The sequence below is a fragment of the Podarcis gaigeae genome (assembly GCF_964106915.1).
Source record: "Podarcis gaigeae genome assembly, chromosome: 2".
NCBI lineage: Eukaryota > Metazoa > Chordata > Lepidosauria > Squamata > Lacertidae > Podarcis > Podarcis gaigeae.
Window position 1 is genome coordinate 117,880,831 of NC_139679.1, and position 18,678 is coordinate 117,899,508.

The window sequence follows — 18,678 nt, forward strand, 5'->3', positions numbered from 1 at the left end:
CAATTCATCAGTATCAATCCTTTTGCTGCGGTCGGAGCATGGAGAGTCCACTCATATACAGTGGTACCTCTGGTTAATAACTTAATTTGTTCTGGAGGTCCGTTCTTAACCTGAGGTAATACTTTAGCTAATGGGGCCTCCCGCTGCCGCGCAATTTCTGTTCTCATCCTGAAGCAAAGTTCTTAACCCGAGGTACTATTTCTGGGTTAGCAGAGACAATAACCTGAAGCACCTGTAAACCCAGGTATCACTGTATAGTCCTTTTGTAAGGTTCCATGTGCTGGGTGTATAATTCAAGAGGATATTTTGCTCAGTAAATGTAAGGTTGTTCCATACAGTTCTGATCATAATTTCAGTTATAGGACAATGAAAAAACGTATGTTTTAGAGAAGCATTATCCCTAGTGCATCTCCAACAGTTAGATACCTGAGACAGCCCTTTTTAAAACAAACGTAATGGGGTCCAGTAAATTCTAAATATTATTCTAGCAGTCTAACATCTATGTTCCACACTCACTAATGAGCGACAATTATGATACAAGATCAAAAGGATATTATGGAGATAACTGCAAAAGCGAAGTTCATTGTTCATCTCATTTGGTGCAGACCCCGGGAGCAGGGGATCCTTCCCTTCCCTCAATAGGGCCAACGTTGAAGTTCACCGGCAGAACTCGAACGAGGGACTTAGAGAGCTGCTGTCGCTGAGCCCTTATATAGAGGCTTTTAAACATGATCCAATAGCAGGAGGGCTCTTTAAGTTCTGTTGCCATTCTCCCTCATCTCTGTGGTTGGCACAGAGCAAAGTTACTCTCTCTTTTCCTAGCGGTGAGCCAAAGTCTATATCTAATTTCCAGTTCCATGGCTTGGTCAAGACAGGCCAGTCCGCTAGTTGACGCCTTATCAGGTCAGCTGCCTAGATCTCTGGTTGATGCCAAGTTCTCATCATATAGAAATACTTTATTGTCACTGTAACACTTGTTTACATTGAGATTAAATGAGCCCCCCTCCCCCCCACAATCTCTCAGTCCTTGTTACATATATTATACAGATAAATTCATGGGGATGCCCTCGTTATATGTACAGATAGAGTTAAAAGGATTTAAAGCTACCATTACATCGAGATCAGGAGACACCGCCTTCTAAAATATCTGGCATTACACATACTCAGAGCTTTGGTGTGGTTTCTCTCCTGTGTGGACTCCCTGAGGTAGCACCAGCCTAGCCCTTCCAGGCCAAACATTTCCCGCACTCGAAACATTAATGGGTTTCCCATTTTTGTGGATTCTCTGGTGCCTTTGAAGGTCCGAATGAGCAGCAAATCATTTCCCACACTGCAGACACTTGCATTGAATTTCCTTCGTGGAGTCTCCAGTGTTGATAAAAGATTCATTTCTTTACAAAGCATTCCCCCGCACTCCCAACATTTATATGCTTTCTATTCCATATGGAGTCTCTGGTGTTTTCTAAGGTTCCCACCCTGTGAAAACCATTTCCCACACTCTACACATTGGTAAGGCCTCTCTCCTGTGTGGACTTTCTGGTGTCTGCGAACATGTGATGACAAAGAAAAACATTTCCCACACTCCATGCATTTGTAGGGTTTTTCTCCTGTGTGGGTTCTCTGGTGTTTCAAAAGATTCCCTTTCTGACGAAAACATTTCCCACACTCCAAGCACTTGTAAGGTTCCTCTCCTGTGTGTATCCTTTGATGCATGTTAAGCTCTGATTTTATAGCAAAGTATTTTTCACACTCCAAGCATTTATAGGGTTTCTGTCCTGTGTGGATCCTCTGATGGGAGACAAGGGTGTCTCTTCTTGAAAAACATTTCCCACACTCCAGGCACTTGTAAGGTTTCTCTCCTGTGTGGGTTCTCTGGTGCCCCCTAAGGCTTTGTGATAAAGTAAATGACATTCCACAGTCTAAACATTTATATGGCTTTTCTCCTGTGTGGACTCTTTTATGAGAAATAAGATGTGATGAAGTGTAAAAACATTTCCCACACTCTCCACATTCATATGGTCTCACTCCTGTGTGGATTCTCTGGTGTACATGAAGGTGTGATTTGCTGGCAAAACATTTTCCACACTCCATGCATTTGTAGGGTTTCTCCCCAGTGTGGATTTTTTCATGCTGCTTGAGGTGTTGTTTCTGGGAAAAGCATTTTCCACATTCCATGCATTTGTAGGGTTTCTCTCCCGTATGGATTCTATGGTGGATTGCAAGATGTGATGCTGAAATAAAACATTTCCCACACTCCGCACATTTATGAGGCCTCTCCCCGGTGTGAACAGTCTGATGGCTCAGAAGTTCAGCTTTCTCATGAAAGCATTTGCCACACTCTCTACATTCATAGGGTTTCTCCCCTGTGTGGATTCTCTGGTGTCGCCTGAGACTTCCTTTTTTGGGGAAACATTTGCCACACTCCAGACACTTATGGGGCCTTTCTCCTGTGTGGGTTTTCTGATGGGTTGCAAGGCTGGAACGGGAAGCAAACTTTTTCCCACATTCAAAGCATTTATACCGCTTCTCCCCTGTGTGAACCAACCGATGGCTCCAAAGCTGTGCGTTTTGAGGAAAACATTTCCCACACTCCCAGCATTCATAGGGCTTCTCTCCTGTGTGGAGTCTCTGATGGACCACAAGGCCTGATTTGTGAGCAAATGATTTTCCACACTCTGGGCATTCATAGGGTTTTTCTCCAGTGTGGGTTCGCTGATGGGAAACAAGTTCTGACCTAACAGAAAAGCATAACCCACACACACTGCATTTGTGGGGCTTCTCTCCTGTGTGGACTTTATGGTGTCCATGAAGCTGTGATCTCTTGCCATATTTGTGGGGTTTCTCTCCTGTGTGGCCTCTTTCATGTTTCACAAAATCTGAGAGTTGGGAAAAACCTTCCCCACACTCCAAGCAGCGATATGACTTATCTCCTCCTGCATGGACGTTCCGGTGGATCAGAACGATGGGCTGATGAGCAAGAACCTTCCTGAACTCCAAAGACATTGGGGTTTCCAAATGGCTCACAAGCTCTGAACTCTGACCAAAACATTCCCCGCTCTCAGAGCTTTCCTGAATCTTCTCCCCTGTGTGGATTCTCTGGGGTCTAGCAAGAGCCAATCCGAAGGCAAAGCATCGGCCACTCTCTGGGCAGAAGTGTTTCCTCCTTGAAATACCTGCTGAGAGAGTGAAGAAAGTGGAATCGGGGTTTGAAGATGGCAGAGAAGCAGCTTCAGAATCCAGACTGAAATCATTGGAGCAGATGATGCGTGAGAGACGGACCACGCATCGTACCACGTCTCCCCCTCCCCCCGCCCACAACACCCACTGCATAATGTATAACCAGTGGAAGCGCTTTTTAAAAATGAAGTAACAGAGAACATTTTTCTTGCCCATTCTCAGCAAGGGAGGGGAAACTCTGAACGGACTCTGCATCCCACCCGAACTGCCTCACCTGAGCTGGTGTCCAAAATGGCAGCTCCTGTTCCGTCTGAGATCTGATATTGTGGCCTCCTGGGCTCTTCCGCTTGCTGTGCGCTGGCGATGAGGCTCGTCTGGGGAAGCGGCAGTGCTATGCGGGAAAGAAGAAGAAGGAAGAAGAGGAGAAAGAAGAAGTGAGGAAGCATTCGGCCTTATGGTCCAAACTATCCCCAACGACCGCTCATCTCAAACATTTATGGGGATGGAGAACCCGTAACTAAACAATACCTTGGGTTAGGGGGCTGGGTGTTTGTAGGGGGCAAGGTGCTCCTTTGCTCTGTGCCAGAAGGAGAAGGGAGGACGGCTGAAGATGGCTGCGGGGTGGGGGGTCAGGACTGCACTGCCACGACCCCAGGCAGGGGACTTGGTTGGCACTTCTGGAGTACTGCCCAGAGTCCCTCACATGCCAGCAAACCCATTTTGCACAGCTAGAGTGCAGCGCAGTGGTTAAAGTGCCCGACTAGAACCCGGGAGACTAATACTTTTTGATTTGAACCCCACCCATCTGACGGGGTCACCCCACCCACTCTGGGCAGCTTCCAGAACATATAAAAACATAATCAAATGTCCAACATTAAAAACTTCCTGATACAGGGCTCCTAAAGATTATATAGTTACTTATTTCCTTGATATATGACGGGAGGGTGTTTCACAGGAGGGCGCCACTACAAAGAAGGCCCTCTGCCTGGTTCCCTATCGCTTCACTTCTCACGTTGAGGGAACCAGCAAAAGCCCCTCAGAGCTGGACCTCAGTGTCCTGGCTAAATGATGGGGTGTAGATGCCCCTTAGGTATATGGGGCCCAGGCCGTTTAGGGCTTCTTGTGGGAATTCAATGAGGGGGAGACCCGTGTGCCCCACATTGCGCTCCTTGGAGGGGGAAAAGTCGGGATCAAAATGGATGGCGTTAAGAATAAAGTACATTTGCAGCTCTTGTGCAACAAATCTGCTCCCCACCTACCCCTCCACCCCAAAAGAAGAGTGAGAAGAAAATGTCTCGGAAGGACTGCTTCAGGCTCAAGGAAGGAGGCTCCTTACCCAGAGAGGCCACGTCCCCCTCATTCTCCAGCATGGCCACCCTTGCTCTTCGGCCAACGTCCAGCGGGGAGGGCCCTTTCGACCCTGGAGAAATAAACAGGCCCGTAATCAAAGGTTAGCGGTCTCTGTAATGAGAAAATGCCCTCAGCAAAAACTGCAGCACCTCAGGAACGCCTTCGGTGGCAAGTGAGGAGAGAATCTCGGTTTTCCCCATAGATCCTTGCAACTACATTCTATTATTATTATTATTATTATTATTGATTTTCTTGGGTTAACAAAAAAGTGCACAAGTTGTCTCCGTTTTCAAATCATAAAAGTTCTTTCTTCCGATTCTTTATATTCAATGTGAGACTTTAATGCTCTATGCTGGACTTTTGCCACTAATGTCGCGACACGTTAGTGTGTCAGCTGCAGTGTGTAGTTGTGGCGTTTAAACACTCCCCACGTTCCTGCCGGGGCTGGAAAAAGATTAGTTTAACCTCCGGTTTGCTAGGGAAACCGAATTACTGCGTCGCAAATTATGCATGTCTAAAAAATGTGTCACCCACCTGAAAACTTTTTTGCTTGCAGTATAAGGTTTGGGGGGAGAGAGAAGGGGGATAGTAGACTTTCATTCTTTTACACAGTGGATGTGCAAGGTTTTTGTTTCAGCGTCACGTGGGTAGGTTCTTTTTCTACGCATTTAATAGTTTTCATTGGCACTGAAAAAAATCTTTGATTAAAAATTGAGGTTTTTTTTTACATATTTGTAAAAAGAAAATCTAAAAAACTTTGGGGTTTGTTTTTTTAAAAAGCTCAGCTTTCAGAGTGTTCTGTTTTTTACTTTTTGCAACCCAAGGTCGGGTCCCCAGCCTATGGCTGTTTCCTGGGGTTGACTGCAGTGAACAAATTAGAGTTAATAATAATAGAAAAAGGTAAGGACCCCAGGATGGTTAAGTCCAGAATGGATATACAGTGGTACCTCAGGTTAAGTACTTCATTCGTTCCAGAGGTCCGTTCTTAACCTGAAACTGTTCTTAACCTGAAGCACCACTTTAGCTAATGGGGTCTCCTGCAGCTGTTGCGCCGCCGGAGCCCAATTTCTGTTCTTATCCTGAAGGAAAGTTCTTAACCTGAAGCACTATTTCTAGGTTAGCGGAGTGTGTAACCTGCAGCGTATGTAACCTGAAGCGTATGTAACCTGAGGTGCCACTGTAATATAAGTAGCATTGCAGATTTGTAAGGGAATAAGAAAACACCATGGCAGGGTGGATGGCAAGTCAACGGATATGAGAGAGTAGTTATAACTGTATTTTAAAAGAATTTGTAATATTTGAAAATTAAATATTTCAAAAAAAATAAAAATAAAAAGGAGATTGGGGAGCAGCCTTAGCTCATTTGGCAGAGCAGATACGCCCAAGTCCAATTCGTGATCTATCTAAGAGAGGCTGGGAAAAGACCCCCCGTCTAATACCAAGAAGCACCGCTAGTCCAGAGTGGCAATGTGGTGTAGTGGTTAGAGTTCTGTGCTCGGGGTTCAAATCCCCACCTGACCATGAAGCCCACTGGGAGATCTTGGGCCGGTCACTGTCTCTCAGCCTGGCCTCCCTCACAGGGTTGTTGTGGGGAAGAAATGGGGAGATGGGGAACGTGCAAACTACCTTGAGCTCCTTCCAGGATGGGTGGGGTATGAATGCAAGGAAGTAAAATACACACAACCCAGGGGATACATTCCAGCCGCACAGAAACCAGAGGTCTGTTTACATGCACACAGCCCTCCAGCCAAGCAGGTCAGGGGAATAATCGATGGCATATTCTAGCCAGGCAAAAGCCCCCGACTTAGAGCAGGGCTGAAGCACCCTAGAGAGATGGGGCTGGCATGGGGGGGGGGAATGAGGAGTCCAGCTAGACCCCCGTTTGGCCCCAGGATCTGAGATTTCCACACACCCCACCCCCAGGATATACAGGACATTTGGGAACACTTTAAAATATTCGGGGGGGGGGGTACTCCAATTGCAACCTTTTTGCATTTTTAAATTAGGGATGGTAATGTTATCTGATTTTTCTTAACGTCCAGATTTTTTAATTCAAAATATGCACAATCTACCACCAAGCTTTCATTTCATTTTTTGTCAGTTATTTTTATAGGCTTTATACAAATTAATACCATTTGGCACTCCATTCTTGGCGCATATTTATCATCTACTATTACTACGTTTCATATTCATATTTATCTCTGGTTACCATTCCCTTTTACATAGTTTTACATTTTATCGTTTCATTTCAAAGCTTTCAAAGAAGAATAAACAGGTGAAAGTGATCCCTTGTTCTGCTCCCGAGAATCCCCCCTTCCGCCTCTTTCACCCCGATGCAACGTGCAAACTTACCTGTGCGATGGGGAAAGCCAAAATGGCTCATCTTTCCCGCCGCCCTTTACTGCCCCGCCCCCTCACCGGCATTCACGTGTTGCAGGGTTCAGACGGTCCCCTCTCACCCGTGTAGAGCTGCTTCCGAAGGGCGCCTCTGCCAGCAAAGACTCCTTCCTGCTCCCACCTTCAGCCTCCCCTGCAAAACCTCTTTGCACCCCAGAGATCGCGATGGCCGGACGCCTCCTGCAAAAAAAAAACAACACAAATGGGGGCTGGCCAGAGGAAACAGGGACCTCTTGAGATAGTCCTGCCCTTTCGCTTCTTCCCTTTTCCCAGATGCAAAGGATTCTGGGATTTGTAGTCTGTCCCCCCCTAGTGAAGGGGGGGGAATAGTGCCTTTGGGGGGGGGCTCTGAGGAAGGGTGCTCCTTTATTTTTATTTTCCCTTTCTATTGACTCACCTCCTGGCACACCTCTCTGTACCGCCTAACATGTCGCAGTGGTGCCCGGCAAGAAGAATGAGATGCTGAAACCAACTTGCATGTCAATGTGGTGGGATTCTAGACTTGGAAGGGACCCCCGAGGTCATCCAGTCCAACCCCGGCAACGCACCACTCTTTTACCTCACGTGGGACTCGAACCCGTGACCATAAGATGAAAAGTCCCCATTTAACCAAAAATACTGATCAGGGAGCGACCTGTGGCTGCTGGCGGCCTCTCAAGCTGGCCCACCTCGCAGGGTTGTTGTGATGGAAGCGGAGAGCAGCAGAGGCCGCCCTGAGCCCCTTGGGGAAAAGGCGGGGGGAGAAATGCAGCTGGGCTGGTGCAGGGGGGTCCTGCCTTCCGGCTAAGGCTCACCCAACAGAAATAAAACAGAAATAAGAGGATTTTGGGATCTGCAATCCCCTCTCAGTTCGCAGGAGGCGAAAGAGGGAGATGCTGGCCAGCCTCACTCACTTCCAGTGTAAAACTGCCTTAAGCCCCATCGAGGTGGTCAGGAGGAGAATTTGGCCCTTTTCAAAACCGAGGAGATCTTATTCGTTTGTTTCCTGAAGGTTGTCCTCCACTGGACCCTTCAAGAAACTAACCTCAAAGCAGAATGGTAAAAATATCAGTAAAAGGAACACCATCAGCAAAATGGAAAATGTACATTTCCGTTATGATGCTTTGAAATTCAGACTTCAACGTACTTAGTATGTTAGCAGTCTTACTCTTCAGTTTTTTCTTCCCTTCCTTTAATTTTTTGTTTTGTTCTTCTTACTTATCTTGTGTTACCGGAAAAACCGAGGGCTCCCTTGGACAAAATCAAGACACCAACCAGAGCAACTTGGAAGCAAATCAGCAGCCTGTAGGCTTGGTCTTTATTGAAAAGACTGTCGCGACAGGACTCCCACCTGCCACAAGGTGGAACAAGATGGAAGCCCTGAACAAAAGAAGACCCCAACTTTTATCAGCTCCTAATCCCCTAGGTTACACTCCTAGCAAAACATAATATTTACATCATGACTACATTAAAAACGGGAGGGGTGGAGGAGGGGCTGCGCAGGTAATCTGAGTACTATGACCCCTGGCCGGAGCCCCCTTTCTTCCCCCACATGAGTCATTCACAGGAGACAAAGGGTAAGGCGCAGTTTCCTGCCCCCTGAGGGGAATCCAGCCACGGTCCTTTTGTCAGTATGCAGTTTGTTGTGTCCTTGATAGTCTTTCCTCTCAGCCCATCAAGATGACTATCAAGGTTGTCATGCCAACTGGGAAGGGTGGCAGAGTACGTGCCTGCTGGGTCAAGGGATTATGGCTGACTAGTATCAGGCCACCCCCCTTTGATAGCCCTTGTATTTTATATATATATATATATAAATTTTTATTAAAGATTTTCTTAAACAAAAAAGCAAAACAGAAAAAGAAACAGAAATACAATTGACATAGCCATATTTTCTTCACTTTTTGGACTTCCTCACATCTCTCGCTCCTGCATTCCAAAGTTATATAGTTTAAATCAGCAATTTATCACCTTGTTTCCATTCTGATTCTATAGATTACCAATATTATTTCCCTAACTTTGAATACTTTTAGCTAAGTCTTAATTACCCAATTTAAACATAATAATTATTCAAAATTTATTGATAGCCCTTGTAATATGAAGCAAAATAAAAGTATTCCGGCGAAAATCCGATGTACGGTTGATTTTTGCTGAATTTATGAAGAATACTGTCCTTGAAGTTCAAAGCACTTTCAGCTTTCCGGAAGCGGCTTGCAACATTTTGATTAAATCAGGAACGGTCAAGGTCAATTGAACTCGGAAACTTTGTATTGAGAGCTGTCAAAGACGGAGAAAGCGAGCGCCCGCTGCCTGCAGTACCTGCGTGGCCGCCACAAGGGGCACTGTTTGGTAACGCTGATTGGCTGAAGCGGCAGCCGATTGACCTAGAGTTCCGGCGGCCGGTCTACTCCTAATAAAGATAGGGCGAGGTGGAATGTTAAGGGAGAATTCATGAAAAGAAGGGGTTCTAGCGATCCTTATTTACGGAAGGCTTTCTTTTCTTCTTTTAGGGGATGCTCCTCTAGAAGGGGCATCTCCAGGCCGGGGAAGGTGGGAGGTGTGTGTGGTGCTTGTGCATTACGATGTAATGAAGGGGGGGGTCTCCTGCTAAACTTGCATAAAGTGAGATTGCATCAGGCTGAATTCACTGAGAGTGTTTTTCTGACTTGGAGATTTTTGTATGCACTACTTTGATTATCAATAAATGAAAAATTTTTAAGGGGGAGGAAGTAGGATTTTTCACATTCCAAAGATTTTGGGGAGGCTTTTTGTCTTCCATGATAAAAAAATGTTATGTTTCAGAGGGGAGGAGTGAAGGGAATATTTTGCTCATGGCTTAAAACATTTTTGAATTCTCCACCTCAATGTACTCTTTGGTGGCGAAGAAGGAACAGGAAGAAGTTTTTATTAATTTAAGCAAAGAGAAGGCAAATAAGCAGTCTTAACTTTTTAAAAAAAATAATCTTTACTGAATGTTGAAAAAGTACAAAATTATACGTGCACTAAACATGGTGAGAAGTAAATAAGAGAGAGAGAAAAAGAAACAGAAACTGTGTAAGAGGGGAAAATAAAGGGGGGAGAGGTGGAAAAACCCCAAACTATATTTTACAAGGTTGTTATTGTACTTCACCAGACCTTAACCTATTACAATATTTGTAAAAACGGATCCAAAGTGTCATTGAACTTGTCCATGGCTAGTCTGCATTTTTATGCAAGTTGTTTATATGTTGCGAGGGGGGAGGAAGTAGGATTTTTCACATTCCAAAGATTTTTGGGAGGCTTTTTGTCTTCCATGATAAAAAATGTTATGTTGACGTTCACCGCTGACGTTGACCGGCAGAACTCGAACAAGGGACTCGGAGAGCTGCTGTCGCTGAGCTCTTATATAGAGGCTTCCAAGCATGATCTAATAGCAGGTGGGCTCTTTATGTTCTGTTGCCATTCTCCCTCATCTCTGTGGTTGGCACAGAGCAAAGTTACTCTCTCTTTTCCTAGCGGTGAGCCAAAGTCTACAACTAATTGCCAGTTCCATGGATTGGTCAAGACAGGCCAGTCCGCTAGTTGACGCCTTATCAGGCCAGCTGTCTAGACCTCTGCTTGATGCCATGTTCTCATTATATAGAAATATATAGAAATACTTTATTGTCACTGTACCACTTGTTTTCATTGCTATTAAATGAACCTCCCTCCCCCCACAATCTCTCAGTCCTTGTTACATATATTATACAGATAAATTCATGGGGAAGCCCTTGTTATATGTACAGATAGAGTTAAAAGGATTTAAAGCTACCATTACATCGAGATCAGGAGACACCACCTTCTAAAAATATCTGGCATTACACATACTCAGAGCTTTGGTGTGGTTTCTCTCCTGTGTGGACTCCCTGAGGTAGCACCAGCCTAGCCCTTCCAGGCCAAACATTTCCCGCACTCGAAACATTAATGGGTTTCCCATTTTTGTGGATTCTCTGGTGCCTTTGAAGGTCCAAATGAGCAGCAAATCATTTCCCACACTGCAGACACTTGCATTGAATTTCCTTCATGGAGTCTCCAGTGTTGATAAAAGATTCATTTCTTTACAAAGCATTCCCCCGCACTCCCAACATTTATATGCTTTCTATTCCATATGGAGTCTCTGGTGTTTTCTAAGGTTCCCACTCTGTGAAAACCATTTCCCACACTCTACACATTGGTAAGGCCTCTCTCCTGTGTGGACTTTCTGGTGTGTGCGAACATGTGATGACAAAGAAAAACATTTCCCACACTCCATGCATTTGTAGGGTTTTTCTCCTGTGTGGGTTCTCTGGTGTTTCAAAAGATTCCCTTTCTGACGAAAACATTTCCCACACTCCAAGCACTTGTAAGCTTCCTCTCCTGTGTGTATCCTTTGATGCGTGTTAAGCTCTGATTTTATAGCAAAGTATTTTTCACACTCCAAGCATTTATAGGGTTTCTGTCCTGTGTGGATCCTCTGATGGGAGACAAGGGTGTCTCTTCTTGAAAAACACTTCCCACACTCCAGGCACTTGTAAGGTTTCTCTCCTGTGTGGGTTCTCTGGTGCCCCCTAAGGCTTTGTGATAAAGTAAATGACATTCCACAGTCTAAACATTTATATGGCTTTTCTCCTGTGTGGACTCTTTTATGAGAAATAAGATGTGATGAAGTGTAAAAACATTTCCCACACTCTCCACATTCATATGGTCTCACTCCTGTGTGGATTCTCTGGTGTACATGAAGGTGTGATTTGCTGGCAAAACATTTTCCACACTCCATGCATTTGTAGGGTTTCTCCCCAGTGTGGATTTTTTCATGCTGCTTGAGGTGCTGTTTCTGGGAAAAGCATTTTCCACATTCCATGCATTTGTAGGGTTTCTCTCCCGTATGGATTCTATGGTGGATTGCAAGATGTGATGCTGAAATAAAACATTTCCCACACTCCACACATTTATGAGGCCTCTCCCCGGTGTGAACAGTCTGATGGCTCAGAAGGTCACCTTTCTCATGAAAACATTTGCCACACTCTCTACATTCATAGGGTTTCTCCCCTGTGTGGATTCTCTGGTGTCGCCTGAGACTTCCTTTTTTGGGGAAACATTTGCCACACTCCAGACACTTATGGGGCCTTTCTCCTGTGTGGGTTTTCTGATGGATTACAAGGCTGGAACGGGAAGCAAACTTTTTCCCACATTCAAAGCATTTATACCGCTTCTCCCCTGTGTGAACCAACCGATGGCTCCAAAGATGTGCGTTTTGAGGAAAACATTTCCCACACTCCCAGCATTCATAGGGCTTCTCTCCTGTGTGGAGTCTCTGATGGACCACAAGGCCTGATTTGTGAGCAAATGATTTTCCACACTCTGGGCATTCATAGGGTTTTTCTCCAGTGTGGGTTCGCTGATGGGAAACAAGTTCTGACCTAACAGAAAAGCATAACCCACACACACTGCATTTGTGGGGCTTCTCTCCTGTGTGGACTTTATGGTGTCCATGAAGCTGTGATCTCTTGCCATATTTGTGGGGTTTCTCTCCTGTGTGGCCTCTTTCATGTTTCACAAAATCTGAGAGTTGGGAAAAACCTTCCCCACACTCCAAGCAGCGATATGACTTATCTCCTCCTGCATGGACGTTCCGGTGGATCAGAACGATGGGCTGATGAGCAAGAACCTTCCTGAACTCCAAAGACATTGGGGTTTCCAAATGGCTCACAAGCTCTGAACTCTGACCAAAACATTCCCCGCTCTCAGAGCTTTCCTGAATCTTCTCCCCTGTGTGGATTCTCTGGGGTCTAGCAAGAGCCAATCCGAAGGCAAAGCATTGGCCACTCTCTGGGCAGAAGTGTTTCCTCCTCAAGTTTCCTGCTGAGAGAGTGAAGAAAGCGGAATCAGGGTTTGAAGATGGCAGAGAAGTAGCCTCAGGTTACCGGACGTCTCTGTTTCCCAGGGACAGTCCTCGGATATACAAGTCAGTCCCCTGACAAAATCCAGCTATTTAGTAGGAAGTTGAAAAGTGTCCCTGGATTCATTGGTGGGAAAGATCTGGTAACCTTGAAATAGCCTCAGAATCCAAATTGAAGGAGGAGGAGAAGGAAGATTGAAAGGGACTCTCTTCCCCACTTCTTTCAGCTCTAGGTCCTTTTCGAGGCTCAAGCGAAATTCTACTTGTTCAGGTTTCCACCCAAATCCCTTCAAATAATGATGCTTCCTCTCAGTCCTGAGGTGACTCAGCAGGCAGCAGAGCTACAGGAGGAACAGCAAAGATGGTGGAGGGAGGACAGGGCAGAGGAGTAAAGGGAAAAGCGAAGTTTCTTTCCCTCTTGCATCGTGCAAAAAGGCAGAGGCCCCCCCCCCGAAGCTGAACTTTGGAAAATGCAGGACAGGCCAAAGCAGGGATTGTGATTCTAAGTTTTCATGTTCTTAAAAATAGTAAATTGAGGAGGACGGACAGGGGTGGGGAAAGGAAAAAACAGTGGCCAGGTCTGTGGGAGAAGCAACTTTAACACAACAGGATCCTTACTAACCCTATGAATGAAGTAACAGAGAAGATTTTTCTTGCCAATTCTCATCAAGGGAGGAGAAACTCTGAACGGACTCGGCATCCGGCCCAAACTGCCTCACCTGAGCTGGTGTCCGAAATGGCAGCTCCTGTTCCGTCTGAGATCTGATATTGTGGCCTCCTGGGCTCTTCCGCTTGCTCTGCGCTGGCGACGAGCCTCGTCTGTGGAAGCGGCAGTGCTATGCGGGAAAGAAGGAAGAAGAAGGAAGAGGAAGTGAGAAGAAGGAAGCGTGGAGGAAGCATTCGGTTTCATGGCCCAAACTATCCCCAGCGGCCGGTCATCCAAAGCACTCTCTCAAACTTTTCTGAGGAAGAACCCATAACTAAACAGTACCTTGGGTTAGGGGGCTGCATGTTTGTGTGGGGCAAGGCGGTCCTTCGCTCTGTGCTGGAAGGAGGAGTGAGTTGGTGGGGTGGGGGGTCAGGACTGCACTGCCAGGACCCCCGGAAGGGGACTTGGTTGGCACTTCTTGAGTATTGCTGTTACGCTGGTGGGGGTCCCTCACATACCAGCAAACCCATTCTGCACAGCTAGAGTGCAGCGCAGTGGTTAAAGTGCCAGACTGGAATCTGGGAGACCAGAATTCAAATCCCCCTCAGCCATGAAACTCATCAGGAAATATTGGTCCAGTTATTCCCTCTTAGGGCTACCCTACCTCACAGAACTGTTTACAGTGGTGCCCCGCAAGACGAACGCCTCGCAAGACGGGAAACCCGCTAGACGAAAGGGTTTTCCGTTTTGGAGGCGCTTCGCAAAACGAATTTCCCTATGGGCTTGCTTCGCAAGACGAAATGTCTTGTGAGTTCCTGCGGGTTTCCCCTTTTTTCCCCCTTTTCCTAAGCCGCTAAGCCGCTTATCGGCTGATCCGCTAAAAGCCGCTAAACCGCTAATAGCACTAATCCGCTAAGCTGTCAATGGGCTTGCTTCGCAAGACGAAAAAACCGCTATACGAAGAGCCTCACGGAACGGATTAATTTCGTCTTGTGAGGCACCACTGTATTATTATTATTATTACAGTGGTACCTCGGGTTACATACACTTCAGGTTACATACGCTTCAAGTTACAGACTCCGCTAACCCAGAAATAGTACCTCAGGTTAAGAACTTTGCTTCAGGATGAGAACAGAAATCGTGCAGCAGTGGCGCGGCGGCAGCAGGAAACCCCATTAGCTAAAGTGATACCTCAACCTGAACAGTTTCAGGTTAAGAACGGACCTCCAGAACAAATTAAGTTCTTAACCCGAGGTACCACTGTATTCTTATTCTTATTCTTCCCTGCCCATCCAATATTTTTCATTTTGCACAGAATCCTACCTTACAGCCACACAACAGTCTGAGTTCTCCACACCTATGCTAGATTACTAATAAGAATACTTTATTATTTGTACCCCACCCATCTGAATGGGTTGCCCGAGCCACTCTGGGCAGCTTCCAGCACATATAATAACATAATAAAACATCTAACATTAAAAACTTCCTGATACAGGGCTGCCTTCAAAAGCTTATATAGTTCCCCCCCCCCGCCCCCCGAAACCAGAGGCCTTCCTTCTGGGTATTGTCGGCCAGAAGGTGTTAAGGAAGGACCGAACATTTTTTATGTATGCAACAACGGCAGCAAGGATACTCATCGCTAAGAATTGGAAAACCCAAGATCTACCCACACTGGAAGAGTGGCAGATGCAGCTGATGGACTATATGCAACTGGCCGAGATGACTGGCAGAATCCGAGACCTGGGAGAAGAGAGGGTTGAAGAGGATTGGAAGAAATTTAAGATTTATTTACAAAAATATTGTAACTTGGTTGAATGTTAAGAAGGATGCTAGATCATAAATAACTGTCCACCACTAAATTAGATCTGAATTTGACGATAAGTGAGATTAAGGTAAATATAAACTTTTTGGAGAATTGTCAGATTGTATTGAAATGAGCGGATATAAGATTGTAAACAAGATGATAATTTGCTTGAAAAAACTTTTTAAAGATGTAAGTGGGAGCGGGAGACGTGAGGGAGTCCAAAGAAGTGATGAAAATGTGTTATACAAGTAAAGTTGTTTATTATTTATACATTTGTATTTAAAAAAACCTTAATAAATATTTTAAAAAACAAAACAAAAGCTTATATAGTTTTTTTTAATTCCTTGAAATCTGCTGGGAGGGTGTTCTTCACAGGGCGGGCGCCACTGCCGAGAAGGCCCTCTGCCTGGTTCCCTGTAATTTCACTATTTGCATTAGGGGAACCGCCAGAAGGCCCTTGGAGCTGGACCTCAGTGTCCAGGCAGAGTGATGGGGGTGGAGACACTCCTTCAGGTATACAAGGCCATTTGGGGCTTGTTGTGGGGATTAAATGGGGGGGGGGAGACCCGTGTGCCCCACATTGCGCTCCTCGGAGGGGGAAAAGTCGGGATCAAAATGGATGGCATTAAGAATAAAGTACAACGCAGGTGGCGCTGTGGGTTAAAGCCTCAGCACCTAGGACTTGCCGATTGTCAGGTCGGCGGTTCGAATCCCCGCAGTGGGGTGTGCTCCCGTTGCTCGGTCCCAGTGCCTGCCAACCTAGCAGTTCGAAAGCACCTCCGGGTGCAAGTAGATAAATTGGGACCGCTTACCAGCGGGAAGGTAAACGGCGTTTCCGTGTGCGGCTCTGGCTCGCCAGAGCAGCGATGTCACGCTGGCCACGTGACCCGGAAGTGTCTCCGGACAGCGTTGGCCCCTGGCCTCTTAAGTGAGATGGGCGCACAACCCCAGAGTCTGTCAAGACTGGCCCGTACGGGCAGGGGTACCTTTACCTTTACCTTTACCTTTACATTTGCATTGGAAGACACAAGATCTACCCACTCTGGAAGAGTGGCAGATGAAGGTGATGGACTATATGGAATTGGTGGAAATGACTGGCAGAATCCGAGACCTGGGAGAAGAGTTGGTGGAAGAAGACTGGAAGAAATTTAAAGACTATCTGCAGAAACACTGTAAAATTAATGAATGTTAAAATGATGTTGGATTGAAAATAAGTGGCATTAGCAACAAAGCTAATAAGAATATGCAAAAATGAACTGATAATGGATGAAAATATAGAGTTATAATATGTTAAGATAAAGAGTTAAGATAAATGAAAGAGGGTAAGGATTTGCTGACTTGATTATGTAAATGGGAACACAAAAAGGGGAGGTGTGAGGAGGTCAAGGAAACAAGCTAATGAGTTTAAAGTTATAAAAAATGGATTTGTTTTTTAAAAAAATTCTTATTTTTTTCTTTTTTCTTTTGTATTTGTATTTTTCTTTTTTATGGATTTTTGTATTTATGTCTTTGTAAAATCTTAATAAATATTCTATATATATATAAAAAGAATAAAGTACATTTGCAGCTCTGGTGCAACAAACCTGCTCCCCACCTACCCCTCCACCCCAAATGAAGAGTGAGAAGAAAATGTCCCGGAAGGACTGCTTCAGGCTCAAGGAAAGAGGCTCCTTACCCAGAGAGGCCATGTTCCTCTCATTGTCCAGCATGGCCACCCTTGCTCTTCGGCCAACGTCCAGCAGGGAGGGCCCTTCCTCAAAGCTTTGTGGTCTCTGAAATGACAAAATGTCCACGCCTTTGGTGGCAAGCGCAGAGTGGGAATCTCCGTCTTCCCCATAGATCAGGCATGGCCAAACTTGGCCCTCCAGATGTTTTGGGACTATAACTCCCATCACCCCTGACCACTGGTCCTGTTAGCTAGGGATGATAGGAGTTGTAGTCCCAAAACACCTGAAGGGCCAAGTCTGGCCATGCCTGCCATAGATGCTTGCAACTTCATTCTTTTTGGGTTGTTTTTATTGTGATGATTATTCAAGATTTTCTTGGGTTACCAAAAAAGTGCATACATTGTATCCGTTTTCAGATTGTAAAAGCCCTTTTTTCAGATCACTTATATTCAATGCGAGACTTTAATGCTGTATAGCGGAGCTTTCCAAACTGTGTGTCGCGACACGCTAGTATACAGCATTGATGCATCTCTATCATCTACTATTACTATGTTTCATATTGCTAGTTACCTCTGGTAATGTTCCATTTTACAAAATTTTACATTTTGCCGTTTCAGTTTTGCCGTTGAGTTTTCTTCTGCTCCCCAGAATCTCCCCTTCCATCTCTTTCACCCCGATGCAACGTGCAAACTTATTCGTGCAATGGGAAAAGCCAATATGGCTTATTTCTCCTGCCGCTCTCTCCTGCGCCGCCCCTCACCGGCACTCACGTGTTGCAGGGTTCAGACGGTGCCCTCTCATCCGTGATAAAAAGGGGATTATAAAAAGGGGATTATAATGTTATCTGATTTTTCTTAATGTCCAGATTTTTTAAATTAAAAATATGCACAATCTACCACCAAGCTTTCATTTCATTTCATTTTTTCTCAGTTATTTTTATAGGCTTTATACAAATTAATACCATTTGGCACTCCATTCTTGGCGCATATTTATCATCTACTATTACTACGTTTCATATTCATATTTATCTCTGGTTACCATTGCCTTTTACATAATTTTACATTTTATCGTTTCATTTCAAAGCTTTCAAAGAGGAATAAACAAGTGAAAGAGATCCCTTCTTCTGCTCTCGAGAATCTCCCCTTCCTCCTCGATGCAACGTGCAAACTTATCCGTGCAATGGGGAAAGCCAAAATGGCTCATCTTTCCCGCCGCCCTTTCCTGCCCCGCCCCCCTCACCGGCACTCACGTGTTGCAGGGTTCAGACGGTGCCCTCTCACCCGTGTAGAGCTGCTTCCGAAGGGCGCCTCTGCCAGCAAAGATTCCTTCCTGCTCCCACCTTCAGCTTCCACCGCGAAGCCTCTTTGCACCCCAGCGAGATCGGTGGAGGGTCCCCCCCTGCAAAAGACCCGCACAAAAAGGAATGTCCTCGTGTTCTTCGCTCCCTCCCTTTTTTATTCAGACCCAAAGGATTCTGGGAGGTGTAGTCTTTTCCTCCCAAAATATGCCTTTGAGCTCTGGGAAAGGCTGCTTATCATGTCCCCTCCTTTCTATTTACTCGCTTTATTTACCAGCCTCGCCTGAGCTCTGCTTTCTTCCAATTGAAGTGCAGTGTTTGAGGAAACCCAAATGCTTGTTTGCAGAGCTATTGCACTACCAACCTTAGTTTATGCTTGGGGTGGCCTAGTCCTTTGCTTCTTCCCTTTTCCCAGACCCAAAAGATTCTGGGAGGTGTAGTTTGTTCCTCCCTGGGGCAAAAAAA

At 45.6% G+C, this 18,678-nt stretch overlaps 5 protein-coding genes across 15 annotated transcripts in view; 2 read left to right on the forward strand and 3 right to left on the reverse strand.

Annotated features, from left to right (window-relative positions):
* The window catches only part of LOC310837528 (uncharacterized protein), a 331,410-nt gene extending 314,631 nt beyond the window's left edge, over positions 1–16,779 (forward strand). Inside the window, exon 5 of the transcript XR_014560572.1 lies at positions 16,307–16,779. The gene's annotated coding sequence lies outside the window, so the exon portion shown is untranslated. The remainder of the gene's footprint in view (positions 1–16,306) is intronic.
* The window catches only part of LOC310837236 (uncharacterized protein), a 501,393-nt gene that overhangs the window by 161,613 nt on the left and 321,102 nt on the right, over positions 1–18,678 (reverse strand). The window lies entirely within an intron of this gene.
* Positions 1–18,678, forward strand: part of LOC310837598 (uncharacterized protein) — a 202,246-nt gene that overhangs the window by 65,849 nt on the left and 117,719 nt on the right. The gene's annotated exons all lie outside the window — the stretch shown is intronic.
* LOC310837472 (uncharacterized protein) lies at positions 1,272–7,177 on the reverse strand. Of its 6 annotated transcripts, none has more exons than XM_083724108.1 (4): positions 6,987–7,177; positions 4,514–4,597; positions 3,452–3,568; positions 1,272–3,176 (listed from the first exon to the last, which is right to left on the reverse strand). In XM_083724108.1, exons 2-4 carry the CDS (start codon positions 4,545–4,547, stop codon positions 1,435–1,437), a joined length of 1,893 nt encoding a protein of 630 aa, XP_083580234.1. In that variant the 5' UTR covers positions 4,548–4,597; positions 6,987–7,177; the 3' UTR covers positions 1,272–1,434. The 6 variants fall into 6 exon arrangements, with proteins under 6 accessions (XP_083580234.1, XP_083580236.1, XP_083580235.1 ...); XM_083724110.1 differs by having other exon boundaries at positions 4,514–4,638; XM_083724109.1 differs by having other exon boundaries at positions 6,974–7,177.
* LOC310837474 (uncharacterized protein) lies at positions 10,905–18,402 on the reverse strand. Of its 2 annotated transcripts, none has more exons than XM_083724113.1 (4): positions 18,197–18,402; positions 16,925–17,021; positions 13,516–13,632; positions 10,905–12,756 (listed from the first exon to the last, which is right to left on the reverse strand). In XM_083724113.1, exons 2-4 carry the CDS (start codon positions 16,956–16,958, stop codon positions 11,018–11,020), a joined length of 1,890 nt encoding a protein of 629 aa, XP_083580239.1. In that variant the 5' UTR covers positions 16,959–17,021; positions 18,197–18,402; the 3' UTR covers positions 10,905–11,017. The 2 variants fall into 2 exon arrangements, with proteins under 2 accessions (XP_083580239.1, XP_083580238.1); XM_083724112.1 differs by having other exon boundaries at positions 10,905–12,759; positions 18,197–18,401.

Bases quoted from the DNA above. Each gene is read 5' to 3' on its own strand.
- LOC310837472 (XM_083724108.1), bottom strand. From the start codon at position 4,547: ATGCTGGAGAATGAGGGGGACGTGGCCTCTCTGG. The intron at 3,569-4,513 runs GTAAGGAGCCTC...TTTCCCGCATAG, and splicing joins GGGGGACGTGGCCTCTCTGG to CACTGCCGCTTCCCCAGACG. The intron at 3,177-3,451 runs GTGAGGCAGTTC...TCACTCTCTCAG, and splicing joins CATTTTGGACACCAGCTCAG to CAGGTATTTCAAGGAGGAAA.
- LOC310837474 (XM_083724112.1), bottom strand. From the start codon at position 16,958: ATGCTGGACAATGAGAGGAACATGGCCTCTCTGG. The intron at 13,633-16,924 runs GTAAGGAGCCTC...TTTCCCGCATAG, and splicing joins GAGGAACATGGCCTCTCTGG to CACTGCCGCTTCCACAGACG. The intron at 12,760-13,515 runs GTGAGGCAGTTT...TCACTCTCTCAG, and splicing joins CATTTCGGACACCAGCTCAG to CAGGAAACTTGAGGAGGAAA.